Source organism: Phaseolus vulgaris, chromosome 9 (assembly GCF_051622355.1).
Source record: "Phaseolus vulgaris cultivar YP4 chromosome 9, ASM5162235v1, whole genome shotgun sequence".
Classification (NCBI taxonomy): domain Eukaryota; kingdom Viridiplantae; phylum Streptophyta; class Magnoliopsida; order Fabales; family Fabaceae; genus Phaseolus; species Phaseolus vulgaris.
This window is the reverse complement of record NC_143506.1, coordinates 16473351-16487422: the sequence shown is the minus strand read 5'-3', so window position 1 is coordinate 16487422 and position 14072 is coordinate 16473351. Positions and strand designations below refer to the sequence as shown.

General features: G+C 32.4%; 2 protein-coding genes across 3 annotated transcripts; both read right to left on the bottom strand.

Annotated features, from left to right (window-relative positions):
- Window positions 1-105: 105 nt before the first annotated feature.
- LOC137823102 (shaggy-related protein kinase eta) lies at window positions 106-4988 on the bottom strand. The gene is made up of 12 exons (XM_068628224.1): window positions 4613-4988; window positions 3539-3631; window positions 3350-3409; window positions 2994-3266; window positions 2830-2904; window positions 2293-2349; window positions 1734-1874; window positions 1549-1599; window positions 1359-1454; window positions 1201-1284; window positions 926-1027; window positions 106-671 (listed from the first exon to the last, which is right to left on the bottom strand). The coding sequence occupies exons 1-12, from the start codon at window positions 4916-4918 to the stop codon at window positions 576-578; spliced, it is 1434 nt and encodes a 477-aa protein (XP_068484325.1). The 5' UTR covers window positions 4919-4988; the 3' UTR covers window positions 106-575.
- Window positions 4989-8071: 3083 nt separating this feature from the next.
- LOC137823101 (nucleobase-ascorbate transporter 2) lies at window positions 8072-12327 on the bottom strand. 2 transcript variants are annotated; one of them, XM_068628223.1, is made up of 13 exons: window positions 11880-12327; window positions 11679-11776; window positions 11190-11366; window positions 10864-10964; window positions 10705-10780; window positions 10533-10592; window positions 10089-10273; window positions 9886-9982; window positions 9487-9632; window positions 9311-9402; window positions 9128-9205; window positions 8879-9039; window positions 8072-8548 (listed from the first exon to the last, which is right to left on the bottom strand). In XM_068628223.1, exons 1-13 carry the CDS (start codon window positions 11971-11973, stop codon window positions 8336-8338), a joined length of 1578 nt encoding a protein of 525 aa, XP_068484324.1. In that variant the 5' UTR covers window positions 11974-12327; the 3' UTR covers window positions 8072-8335. The 2 variants fall into 2 exon arrangements, with proteins under 2 accessions (XP_068484324.1, XP_090151231.1); XM_090295105.1 differs by having other exon boundaries at window positions 11077-11366; window positions 11880-12322.
- Between the last annotated feature and the right edge of the window lie 1745 nt (window positions 12328-14072).

Genomic DNA, 14072 nt, shown 5'->3' with positions numbered 1-14072 from the left:
GTCAACATAAAAATCACGAGCACTGTTATTACCAAAAGTGCTTATAAGTTTCAGGAAATCAAGTTCATGAAATAAAAATGAAATTTGAAACATTAGAAAACGGCATTGAAGAAACAGATAGATAGCACATTACATTTAACAAGGAAAGGAACTGGGTGTGCAACAATGCAAAATGAGGCACATATTAACATGAGGAAACCAAAGCAAGCCCAACCAACAACCCCACCATCAAAACTCTTCTGGACCCTCCTCCCCTCCTTCCAGCCAAGGCTTTAGTTTTCCCCGTACAGTTCAAGCATTCTAAGTTCTGATATGACCATTTCAGGTCAAGTATACTCCTACTATATGACATGTAGACTTTGACAATAAACAAGGCTATATTTTCCTGGGGAGATAAAGATCCACCGGTACCAATAGAGAACCAAAAGGTAATACATATACTGACGGATCAACTGCAGCCATCCAGCTTCCCAAAATCTCAGTCCCGGTTCAGCTTGAAACTACATTGGCCAGGCCACAGAACACGGTATTTAGACAAAAATAATGGTATCCCACTATGCCCCTTAAGCTTATCATCACGATCCTCCAAGATGAATAAATTGCAGCCCTATTTGCCGCTTCACATGGTCAGGTATCAGCTTATTAACAAGCTCAGGAGATGCTCCGGTTAACTGTAAACAGGGAGAATAAAAAATATAGTTGCCCGTCAGTTATGTGTAGCTTGGATGTTTATCAGGAATGTACAAGGAACACAGTGCATATATATGTAAAGCATCTGTCGAAGTACAGACCCTTATCAGGCTTCTACATTTTTTCAAACTTTTTTTTAATATTATCAATTTTATTCCTAGTCTTGAATTTGTCTGTACAAAAAATTCACTAGCAGAGCACAAATATGACCAAGAAAGATATTTTAAGGACTTACTTCCTGTTTGAAGTTAAATAGAGGGGGCAATGGACGACCATTTGGCAGACGAGCATTGGGTTCTCGGAGTTCATCAAAGAAAGGATGAGCACATGCTTCAAGCTGCATAACAAAATTATATTTTTCTCAATTTGCTATGCAAGTTTTTCCAGATAACAACGTTCACCAGTTAGTTAATCAAACTCAGGAGAAATATAGGCCGATGTACATAATGCAATACTAAATTGATTAGAACATAGAATACATAAAAAGGGGTAGAAGACAGTCTCACTTACCGCAGTGCACCTAAGACTTGGAGAGTATTGCAAAAGCCGGGATGCAAGATCAATAGCTTCTGGAGGCATCTTTTTGTGGAATATCTACACACAATTTCGATGAGTTAGAATGCCAGGAATATTCCCATGCTAATATGAAAGGAGAGAAAATTACAGACCTTGTGCCATGGGTGTGCTTTTATCTGTGGAAACCTAAAGTCATTGTAATTGGGATTCATACAGCGTACTTCCTCTCGAGTTGGTGTGCCAAGCACCTACAATACAAAATTTTATAAAGGTGACTCAAGATGAAAAGGAAAAATACATGACTAATGAAACATATACAGTACATGTTAACACCAATTGCACCTTTATAATATGTACGAGCTGGTCTACAGCATTTTCACCAGGGAATAATGGCTGCAAAAGTTTAAATTGTTTCAGACAACACACAGGTAGCAGATAATCAAGAGAACATTTACATCACTTTGTGATAAATTTATATAATAATATTTAGTAATAGAAATGAATGAAAACAAATAAATAACACAGACCTGGCCTAAAAGAAGTTCGGCAAGGACACAGCCAGCTGACCAGATATCGATTGAACTTGTATACTCAGTGGCACCAAATATAAGTTCTGGTGCTCGATAGAATCGTGAACATATGTATGATATATTAGCTTCACCTTGGACCTTATGAGATAAGATTGAGGGTTAGTAAACGATAACATATGATGAATAGCAGTCACACGCTCTCACTAATAATACAATACTTGAAAGCATACAGAGCATAACAAAAACCTCCCAAAAATTTAAAATATGATGTTTCCACAAAATGCCAAGAAAAATAACCAAAATGTTCAATATAATATAAAAGAAATCTTAAAACAAAGCTTCAAAGCTTGCTGTTGAGCTGACCAAGACATGAACACAAGGGACTATAAGAGCGTAAAAATTAGACCCTCTTCATCGAAACTGTCAAAACTTTATGGCAACTGATAGATTATTGGTTGATAGTGAGTTATTACCCCATCAATATAAAAGATGATAATGCCATGATAAAATGGACAAAAATTAAGCACATCAAAGCAACATAAGGAGGTCAACATACCAGAACTTTTGCACTTCCAAAATCACATAACTTCACTTGGTGAGTAAGAGGATCCACCTGGAATGTACACATAATGACATTTAAACCATAAATAATTACTACATTCTAGAATGAACTGATATATATAGGGCGTGTACAAGTGAGAGGAGCCAATCCCCAACCACAAATCAAATGAATGGTTCAGATAAAAACTAATTAAAACAATCTTAACAATCCATGTATGATTGTATAGCAAAAATTAACTCCTCTCACCATATTACACAGTGAGAAAACCATTTTTGTAGGTGACATTAGAGAGAACAAATTTGAGACGTACAACCATAAATGAATGGTTAGAATTCAAAGTCTTTTAAAGCCACATGACCACATAAAATAGTCATGTTATTTTTTTCCAAACCTCATGATTTGTGTTTAAATCTCAACCATTCATGATAAGATCTGATACTCCATATTTATTTCTCACACCATCACGTACAAAAGGCTCTTATTAGATAACCCCCATACACACACAGGCACAACAACAGCATATCAACAAACCAGTATATTTTGAGGCTTCAAATCTCTGTGGCAAACTTTGGGAACAGTGTGGATATAAGCCAAGCCCCTGAAAATCTGCATGCATTTAACAAACTTTTAATATCAGACACCGAGCAAATAAATCATATATATATTTATGAATTGCCAGAAAGTATGCAGCATACCTGGTACATGTAAAGTTTCACATAGATGATGGGCATTCTTTGATTAGCATTGCTATAGTGTTTCAAAACTCTATACATGGACTCTGGAACATATTCCATCACCAAATTAAGAAAAAGTTCATCGGTACTTGTAGTGGAAAAGAAGCAATGCTTCAGAGTGATCACATTTGGGTGATCCATCACACGCATTAACTGTAGTTCACGATTCTTGTATCGCCTGTCTTGTAAAACCTTTTTAATTGCAACTGCTTCCCCAGTTTCCAAGCATTTTGCCTAAGAGAAAAAAAAAAATCAGTACGAGGAAAAATAGGTGGAGATAGCAAGAGTAACGATCTAGTATTAACCGAACAGCATACCTGGAAAACAATTCCAAATGACCCAGTTCCTACAACTCGTTCTGCCATGTAACTAATAGTCTGCAAGAATCATTGCACAAGCCATTAAACTCACAATCGAGGATAAGTGCCGTAAAGTTGCTTTTAACAACCAATCAAAACTTTAAACAAGTGATAATATCAGCAAACAGGAATTTACAAAGATAATACCTGTTTAGGTTCCCCATTTTTGCCTCCAATAGTTGTAGATATGATGTGACCAGTGAGAGAATCATTGCCATTGATGACAGCGTTAGACATCTCCTGTTAAAATCGTAATGTTTAAAACAATTTGTAAAATGTATTAGAATCTGAACCTTTCTTCACAAAATATTTCAAAATGGTTTGGTTTCAGAAGGAAGCTGAAATTTGGAAACCAATTGGCAGACATGAAAAAAATCACAAAGTAAAGACTAAGATCGTCAACATGATACAAAATTAAAACATCAGATTTCAACAGCCCGTCGAATAACTCAAGTGAGTTTCATAAACTATGCAAATTGGGTAAAACAAAACAGGTAAGCAACTTAAGGATGTAAGCTGCAAAACAAAGTAAATACAAGGAACCAAGAACTATAGCATCACGAAGTTCAGAGGACAAACTTCAATTGAAAATGTTGACAGCAAAAACTTAAGGGAACACAACGTGTTACGTTGCTAAACCAAATTGAAAAAAAACCAACATCAAGCAGCAGAGTACAAAAGTGTAGGCAAAGATATTTGATCGGAATCATAAACAAAAGAAAAACAAATCTGGTGAATAACTGGCAAATGATCATAAGTTCACACAAACAGAAAACCAAAATCGTTGACACTTGAGAGTCCAACACCAACACAAGATCATAACAAGCACGATCAGATACCGATACAAGTATCAGCTAAAAGCAAATCTCAGAATCTCTCCCCAAAAATATAAAATGAAACCTCACAGAAACCCATAGATCAACGCCAAAATGAACCTGGCGGGTCTTCTTCATTAAGTTCAAAGACCAGATGTTCAGAAAGAAAACCGAATTCCCCCAAAAATAACAAACCCTAACCTCCCCTTTGTTAACTGCGCAAGCAAACAAAAAAAACAGAAACACAAATCACACATCCCAGACCAAAATTCCACCCTCGTCCTCTTCACAACAGAAATCACAAAGACATTTTCAACTCTCCCATTTCTGGGTCACTCAGTTTTCTCACCAACCAGACAATACAAAGAAAGAAAAAAAAAACACATTTTTCCGGGAGGAAAAGTACCTTATCCTCAGCCATGGCAGAGGGGAGAGAGAAGAAAGAAGAGGAATCTAATCTAAGAAAAGGAGAAGAAGGAGAAGAAGATGAAGAAGAAGATGAAGAAGGAGAGAATGATAGGAGAGAAGGGAGAGAAGAAAATTTCAATGGAGGTCCCAGCAAGAGAAAGACAAGTCCATGTGATTCCAGCTCTCCTTTCTTTCCTCTGTCTTCCTTTTTCTTTTCTTTTCCATTTATTTTTTTTTTGGACTTTTCCCAATTTCCTTGACTAACTTTGCACATTAGGAAGACCTCACTGTTAATCATAATCATTAGGTATGCTTAACAAAAATCAAAATTAAAATGTAAATTAAACTATTAATAAATAGAAAAGGTAATGAACAATCATAATGCTACCTTCTTTTCTTTTTTGAGAAAAAATCAATAATCATAATTGAGTTTCATGTTTTTTGCTTTATCATTTTAACGTCGGCGGAATTCGTCTTAGAATGATTGTTTCATATATGATATCATTGGTCCTGTTTCAGACATCATCTTAATCAATCATTTTTTTAACATATTTGTAAATTCTCTTTTTTTTTACAATATTATGATAAATAACCCTTTTGTTTCTCATTAATTATTGGTTTAAAAAAGAATGGCATGTTATAGTTGATGAGTTATCTCACTGTAAAAGGTCGACGTAAAAAAGTATTCAATTTAGACTCATTAAAAGTCTATGACATTATCCAAGTCAAATTTAGACTAATTGATTAATCAGAGTAACCTTTTTAAAATATTCAATAAAATATTTAAAGTTTGATTTTTTTTTCCATAGAAAGCATTTATGTTTAACAAAATACCTTAATTTTTCATATTTCTCAACGCAAAAAGTATATGTTTAATTATCATTGTATTCCTAGTTCAAATCGGAATCAGGATCTGTAATGGGATGTATGATTTGGATGACGATTATTTTTAAAAGGTTATTAATTATTTATGAAATTTTTAGAAATTGATCAATATTATTGAATCTTCATTAATTTGTTGTATTTGTATAATTATTTTGATTATGTTAATAATTAACGTTCGACATTGACCAATAACTAATCATTTAATATATTTTTAAACACTTAACTAACAATGAAATATTCTCATAAAATTTATTTATGTCTCATTTAATATATTTTTAACTGAACAGATCAAACTTAAGCGTTTAAGAATCTTGTGTAAGTAAATTTTTTCATTTCCATGTAATTATTCGTATTGAAATTAGTGTTGGGAAGAATCACCTAATTAACAGCTCAAAATATTTCGATCTTTCTCATTATAAACAATTATCATTTCATAAAATAAATTCAAGTAGAAGTAAAATAAAACATTACTTGTGAGGGATGTTTCCGTGATTCTACACTAGAGTTACATTAATTTATATTCCAAAGTTACTAAATTTCAAGGACAGAATTTCTAAACGAAAAAAAATGGTAACATTTGAAAAATTGCAACACAATATATATACTTGGATGACCGAATCGATTTAAATGAGTCACTCAGAAATTTGATCATTCAACTACAATAAGATCATGTAATTGACCGATCCATGATGACGAGTCATGAGTTGACAAAGTCAGCATGGTTAATCCATAATTAAGGGTTGTTTAACACGATCCTAAACAGAAACCAACTTCATAATCCGGCCCAAAATCCAAGAACCAGGTACGTCATTATTTATAGTACTCTGACATTTGAGTGCTGACGCCCTAACTGACTTGAGTATTGGAGTATCTTCTGCAGATATCATTTCAACCTATGAAATCAGGTGACCAAAAGAAGAAAGGCGAAACAGGAAGTGAACAATAATAATAATCGATTAAAGAAAATGGAATAACAATCATTCTGTAGTTCCAAACACTTTGAAAATTATATATATGATTATATAGTGTCGTGTCCTGTGCAATTTTATTTCTATAAGTATCGGTACGTTAAGGTATCGTTTTATAAACTTATTGTACATCAATCATTACAATAATTATTGTAAATAGATTAAAAAAATAATTTGGTTGATTAAAAGTTTAACCAAAACAAAATATTTGATGTCAATGTAAAACTACAGCAAAATAATTTATTAACTAAAAACTAATTAAGTATAGACTAATAAATGTGTCAGTATACACATTTTTTAATGTAAAATTATGTGCTTGATAAACTCATAACCTAATTCTAGATGAAAACCTCAGCACACTGGTACATCCATATCCTAAATTGAATTAAGTTTATTATTATTATGATGATGATAATGAGTCATCCCTAACAAAAATTCAAAGCAAAATAACAAATAAAAGATTTTGTGTATTTTCTACAAAATCAATTAACAGATGATTTTCCATCTTGACCAAATAAAAAATCAATTTCTATAAAGAAATTTACATGGTAAGGAGGAAATTTGGCTTATCAAAGGAGAAGGAGGAGAAATTCTGATTTCTCTAGGCTCTTTGTTTCAAATGTAAGAAACACTGTGATTTTCTTATACACAAATAAATAAAATTAAAGTATACAAAAAAAAAACGAAATAAAATAATTAAAAGAAAAGAAAAAAATTATGTTAAACTTTTTTCGCATATACGATAAGATTGAAAATGAAAGTTGGGTATATAGTCATAAAACTATAACGGATTATATACATTAATATTTTATTTATGATTACATTTCTTACAACATAATAAAAAAATATTAAAATAATAAATCAAATTATTTTAATGATTTAAAAGAAGTCTATTTTAATATATTATTACTTAAAATATATTTTTATTTATTAAATTTAATAATACCTTTTATTTTAATTTAAAAAATAATTTATATATTTAAAATTTATTTTATTAATTATTTTTTGAATTTATTAATATACATAAAAAAATATTTTACATGTTTATACTACTCTCTACTAAACTTAAATAGAAATCTATTTATGTGTGTAGGAAAAGGTTAAAGTATTTTGAAGATGAAATTTGTTTATTCACAAATTGAAAAAACAATCTGTGTAGTTATGTAAATCTCTAAAAGTTTAATTTATTTCTTCTTCAACGTTTAAGTGTTAGGTGAAGAGGGTTTAATTGGTTGCATGAGGCATCATTAAATTAGGGTAATTAGTGATAATGTGGGGGTAATTTGAGTAATTCTTTAAAATAGTTTTAATAACTTTTTGTTAATCAAGTCAGGTCTAAAAAAATGGTTTATATAAAATAAATAGGAGAAATTCAATTTTTAAATTTAGAGCAAAGCTTCATAAAACTCAAAAGTGTTATTTGGATTAAACAGTCCATTAAGCCACACCACCATTTCTTCAAAACTTTAGATTTAGATGAAACAATAATGGAATTCTTTAAACGAAAAAGTGAGGAAGGAATAATAACACAATGTATAATATATGATTATATACTTTTATAAACTATATAAAAAAATAAAATAAAAACTCTTTCACGACAGAGAGACCATAACATGCATTCTTAACTGGATCTGACATGTCTTGATAAAACAAATACTGTAGCTGAAATTATGTCAGTGTTTGCATGAAATTGGATCAAGGAATAGTGAAAACACTTAGATTTGATCTTCTGAAGCCTATGATCAATTTCTCCATCAAAAATTCAGCAATATGATACACAGTTATCACTGATGCTTCTTCACTCTCACACCAACCACATGCAACCTTGTCTGGAAATGATGTTTTTCCTGTTCTAACATCGAAAATTCCTACCTAGGAGGGAAAAAACGGTTGAGGTTGAAAGGAAGGGTATAAAACTCTTCATTCCGGCTATCTCCATTAAATGTTCTAAACTTGGCCCACCATGGCATTCCCCTATCTTTGGCACTATCCTTGTAATCAAGAGTATTGTCCAAGAACACAGCAACAATCAATGCAACAGTTGGTGATGAGAAGAATATAGTATTAAGGAAATCATCAAACTGAAAAAAAACAAAGGAAACACAAAATAAGTATCATTTTCTACATTAGTATGATATGTTCTAGTAGCAGAACATGCACAATTTTTCACTTCTATAAGGAGTTTTATGACATAGGCCAAGTGACATGCATGAATGATCCCGTTAAGAACTCAAAATGATAGATGTAGCAGTTCCTATGAAAATGCATTTGGACCTGGTGCATGTTTGGATAACCGTTATATATAACCTTCTAAAAGAACATTTAGAATGGTTATCCAAACATGCACATATTAAGGCAGTTACAGTTGGTTGGTTTTTCATGAGTTTGTACAGATGAAACAAGAAACTCACCCATCCAGCTCTTGTATGAGTAGGACCATGAAGGGCCTTTGAAGTGTACTCTCTGAAATACTCAGGAACAGAAAAGCCTAAGAAAAGGGCTACACCAGTAATAAAGAGGTTCCTCATTGAGTTCATGTTAGTGAATTGCAAGAATGATAGCCCCACAGAAGCTGCAAAAATGAAAATTGTCATAAAAGGAGAGAGGGAGGAAGAAAATAAATGCTTAAACTAAACCATAGGTGAAGTGGTGATACTCACCCACAAGGCCAAACAGAACACAGTATACAGCTGCAAAAATGGGGAAGGGTATTGATGCAAATAAAGCTCCAAATTTTCCTGAACAAGAAATATGTTAATTGTGCACTGCAAAGTGAAAGCTGCTCAACAGTTGCGGAAAGGAAGTTAATATAGGATAAATATACTCCATAATTTGCCACTCACCTAACATTGAGAAGAATATCATAAAACCAGCAGAGATTTGAATGACCCTTCGACTCCCAACACGAGTGCTTCCTAGAAGCCCCACATTCTCTCTGTCAAGGATGATCATCTCCTATGAGAATCAATTCGTGGCACATAAAATTGAAAACTATGAAAAATTGAAGAGTGGCACTTACACAGAAACTGTTGACCCAGTAAGTGTTCCAAAAAGGCCATTCAGCAATATTCCAATTCCTTGCCAACCAATACCACGGCTCAGAACATGAGCTGGAGGTGGTGTTGCACTTGCTAGTCGTGCTGCAGCTTTGTATGCCCCAGTTGACTGCAACAGTTTTGAATTTCCATAAGGGCCATCTTTAGTAACAAAAATGATAGTAACACATTTTTCAAAAACTCTTTGTTATTAGTTGAAATTTATTGAATAATACATAATCTTGTGAGTTTCACTTTTTATCTCGTTACACTCATGATTTTATAACTCTGAATAATTGTTAACCAATAATACATAATGTGTTAGAAGAAGAATGTCAGAGACAGTGTAGCTGGTACTTTTCTTTGAATAGTTATGCATTGACCTCAATTAAGGAGACTAAAACAGCAGCCATCATTCCAAAGGCATGACCAGCATCAAATGTTGGAGCACCCCACTCAAGAGGGTATGGGATCTTTATCCTGTGGCAACATGTTCAAGAGTCAATGGCAACAGCTCAAAAGTGCAGCATGCACCTAAATTATGATTAAAAACTCAACTATTTTGAGAGATGTTTTTGGTACCAACCATGGAGCAGAAGAAATGAGGTTGGCCCGGTCTGTTCTGCAGTTATGTTGGGTTAAATCAGGACGGTGCTTGTATGCTCCACTTGCTGTTAAGAGATGTGCATATGCCCATATCACTGTGGTTGATATTAGTAGAGCAAATCGCTCTAGTATTGGTAGCTGTCTAGTATGAAAATTTTTCAAGTACTGTAAACAGAAAAAGTAATGTAACATTGTCATAAATTATTGTATTGACGATAGAGAAAAATCAGCAAACATTGGACATGCACAATAAAGACCCTTCTGTGGCCCTCACCACATAATTATCATGTAAGATTTCAAATTCAGAATGTTTCTGTTAGAAGCACTTCATTTCAGAGTGAAGCATTAAATGCTCACTTAAGATATTTGAAATATTCATTAATTTAATTAGCTTACTTCACATAAATTTGAATTTGATTGATACCTGAGAGAAGGCTACAAACAGAATTAACATGGGAATTCCAATTTCAACGCAATGACCAACCTGAAAAAATTCCAAAAACAATGGTAAAGTAAGATCCAAGGAGAGATGGATAATTTTTTTTAACTTAGATCACAGATAAATTGTATCATTAGCACGTAGGTTATTGTTATACCACAGGGAAGCCTCGGTCAAATAACCCAAAACCAACTAATGCAATTACTGGAACCATTCCAAGTGGGCTGAAAAACCTGTTAAATAATCAATGTGAGACTTGAGCTTTTCCTAATAGGAAGAATATCTATATATATGCATTTCACTTATCAGAGCTTACCTAGAACAAATGGCCCACAATTGACTAAAACCCAAAATAATTTGTATGCTTGATGCCACTATCATTGCCCCTTGTACTGCTCTCATGGTGCTAAGAAATCTCTGCAGGCAAATAAAAGGAATCAGAGCTTAATCTCTTGAAATAAATTTCAATGATTAAACTCAAATTCTATTCAACAGGCTACAAGTGTTTTTGGCCTAATGAAAATGTTACCTTACACGGAACTTTGAAGAAGCAAAATTGTTCACATTGTATTGTGCAGAACTTACAGTATAATTGACTTATAATTGAAATGTGGTAACCAAATATTAGAGAAATGTACAAACCAAATGTGGGTCCTCTATCCTTGTCAATGAGGAATCGTGAATTATGGATATAATGGGGACCATAAATGCATAAGACCCTCCTATCACAGTTGGCAACCGGGTTCCAAAGAGTGTCTGCAGAAGTGTATTAATTCCTTCAACAAAAAGCAGGGTCTGCACCACCCTCACTTTATCATCCTGAATCATTATATCAATGTTTGAAATATCAATATCAATTCTCTATATAGGACAATGCAAATTAAAACTAAGACCACTTTCAGGATCAACAATTTTCTTCTCTGTGGGACCCAACCAGCTCATTTCAGCATATGATTACGATATGCCAAAACAAAATATATAAAACAAAGAAACAATGTAAAGGCAAAACAAAAAGTTCCTCCGATCCTCCTCAGTAGAGATTTGGCAACATCAAAGGACTTCACCATACATAATAATATTAAAAAGAATGAAGAAACAAAGCAAAAGGTGTCCAAGTTGGGAATGACTTACATCAGTTCCACCCATCAAAGGCACAAGAAATGAAGGAATCATGACTGCAGTTCCTAAGGCCAAAATGTAATGCTGGAAACCCAAAACTATTGTCTCCACTGTTCACAGTTGAAAACACACACATCACTCTCATGGCACACACAAAAAAAAGTTCAATCTTTGAATGAAGCTGAAAATGCAGTTGAGGAAGAATGACCATACCCCATGAAGGGTTTGAGTCTATGCAGTACTCTAAGCCTTGAAGTTGGTCCATTGGTGGGTGGCTTATCTCCTCTGGCTTGGGAGCTGCCATCATTCCTTTGCAACTCTATTTTTGCCTCCAAACCTCAATGCTTATGAAATACAACCTTGAGAGAATGAGAGAAAGAAAGGTAGATAGAAAGGTAGTCTTTGGTCTACAGTGTTGGAATACTGAGAGGGAGAGTTAGTCAATGTAGGAAGTTGAAAAAGAGAAAAGAAGGGCCAATGGAATGATGGGAGCAAGACAGAGAAAGAGAATACTTTTTTTAGAGAAAGAAAGAAAGAGAGTGGGTGAGAAGAATCCAGAGTTTGAGACACTAGTGAGAAAATGGTGTGAGAACAGAACAGAACACAAACTGAGGTAGAGAAATTGCACTGTTCAACACAACATCAATCTTTGTCATTTTTTTTTTTCTGTTTGCTTTTGATTTATTATTTATACAAGTTAAAGGTGCGGTGCCGTTAACTTTTCCATGTCCCCAAAGTGGCCCTTGAGGAACTTCCAAAATTCTGAATTAAAATGTTACCGTTGCTTTTCAGTTCTTATTAATTTTTTACAACTCAGATTCTGCAGAACTGAGTTTCTGAGTTTCAAGTGCATCATGATCCTGAGAAAATTAATTAAAAATTAAGAGAAGGTGAAAAAAACGGACATTAAGTAGACAGAAGAAGGGTAAATGTGAGGGTTGACACACATTATTACCACTAACATGCTGTTAAATGAAGATAATACCATATATTTTGTGTCATTTCTCCTTTTGTTTCTTTTACTGAACACAAACTTTAATGTGGCCCATTTATTTAATCTTTTATTAGGAGAGATGCATGCAAAGTCTTTCCACCCATAAACATAAAATTAAATTAAGTATACAGTGTTTTAGTAGAGTGAAAATGTATAATTTTTAAAATTATCTAATTTGATAAAAAAAAATAACTTATTTTTATATTATATCATGTATTATGTCCGCAATCAATGACACAGCAAGAATAATAGTTTTTGTGGTTTTAAAGAATTAAATGAAATTTTGGTTAATTGATTATTTAGTTTACATAATTAATTATACAATTAAGATGTTAAAGATAAAATGAATATCTTTCTATGAAAAAATTACTTTGTCATGTACTCTAATTAGATAATTATTGAGTTTTTTTTTCTGAAAATCAAAAGTAGATTTGAACATTACTTCTTTGGGTCGGATTTATGTTGAACCTAACCAATTTAGTATAATTTGAATTTAATATTTTAAAATTTATATTCAACCGATTTAAGTTAATGGAATAGTTAAGAAAAAATTATTCAATAACAACTATTTAAAAATAATAATTAGTCAATTATTAAATTAAATGTTATTTTAAAAATTAAAAAATTATTAGTATCTAAAGTAATTTTAATTTTCAATAAAATATTATAAAATAGTTTTTAATTATTGGTATCATAAGTTTTACGTAGTAAAAGGAATAAAACCATTAATACACTAAAGAACCAAACTTAATGCCCTTGTGTCTCTGTAACTACAACAAACAATTATAAGTACAACAAACAATCAAATGTATGTAGACTTAGTTTTAGGAATCACAATGTGGGGACAAGACTTATCAAAAAGTGTGGGACTAATCTAGTTCATTGATTTGTTTAGGTCATTCCACGTATAATAAAAAGAAGAGATTTCAATAAAATATTTTATAAAAAAATTTTGATAATATATTTTGATACATTTACTTACATATAGAGAGAAAATATATGCAAAACAAACTTTAATTATTTTTAATAAAGTCTTCTAACAACCTCATACTTCAATTCTTTATATTTTTTTTATCTTAATTGAATGAATTGAAACATAATGAAATTTTAATTTTTCAACGGTAGAACTATTTTTTTTTATAATTAATGAAATTTTAATTTTTAAAAAAAATATATTTTCACACACACCCACAAGTTTGCAGGCTATCTCTTAAGCGGGATGGATGAGTAAAATGAATCCACATTCCTTATGCAGAGTGGACCAAGTCGACCCACATTTTACAGGTTAAACGCCAAATATGTGCGGGACAAAAGAGTTCGCATTACCATCCTAATTAGTTTACATTACCAAATAAATTGTTCATGATATAAACGTAACACATTTTTAATTTTTAAACAGTATACACTTTTTT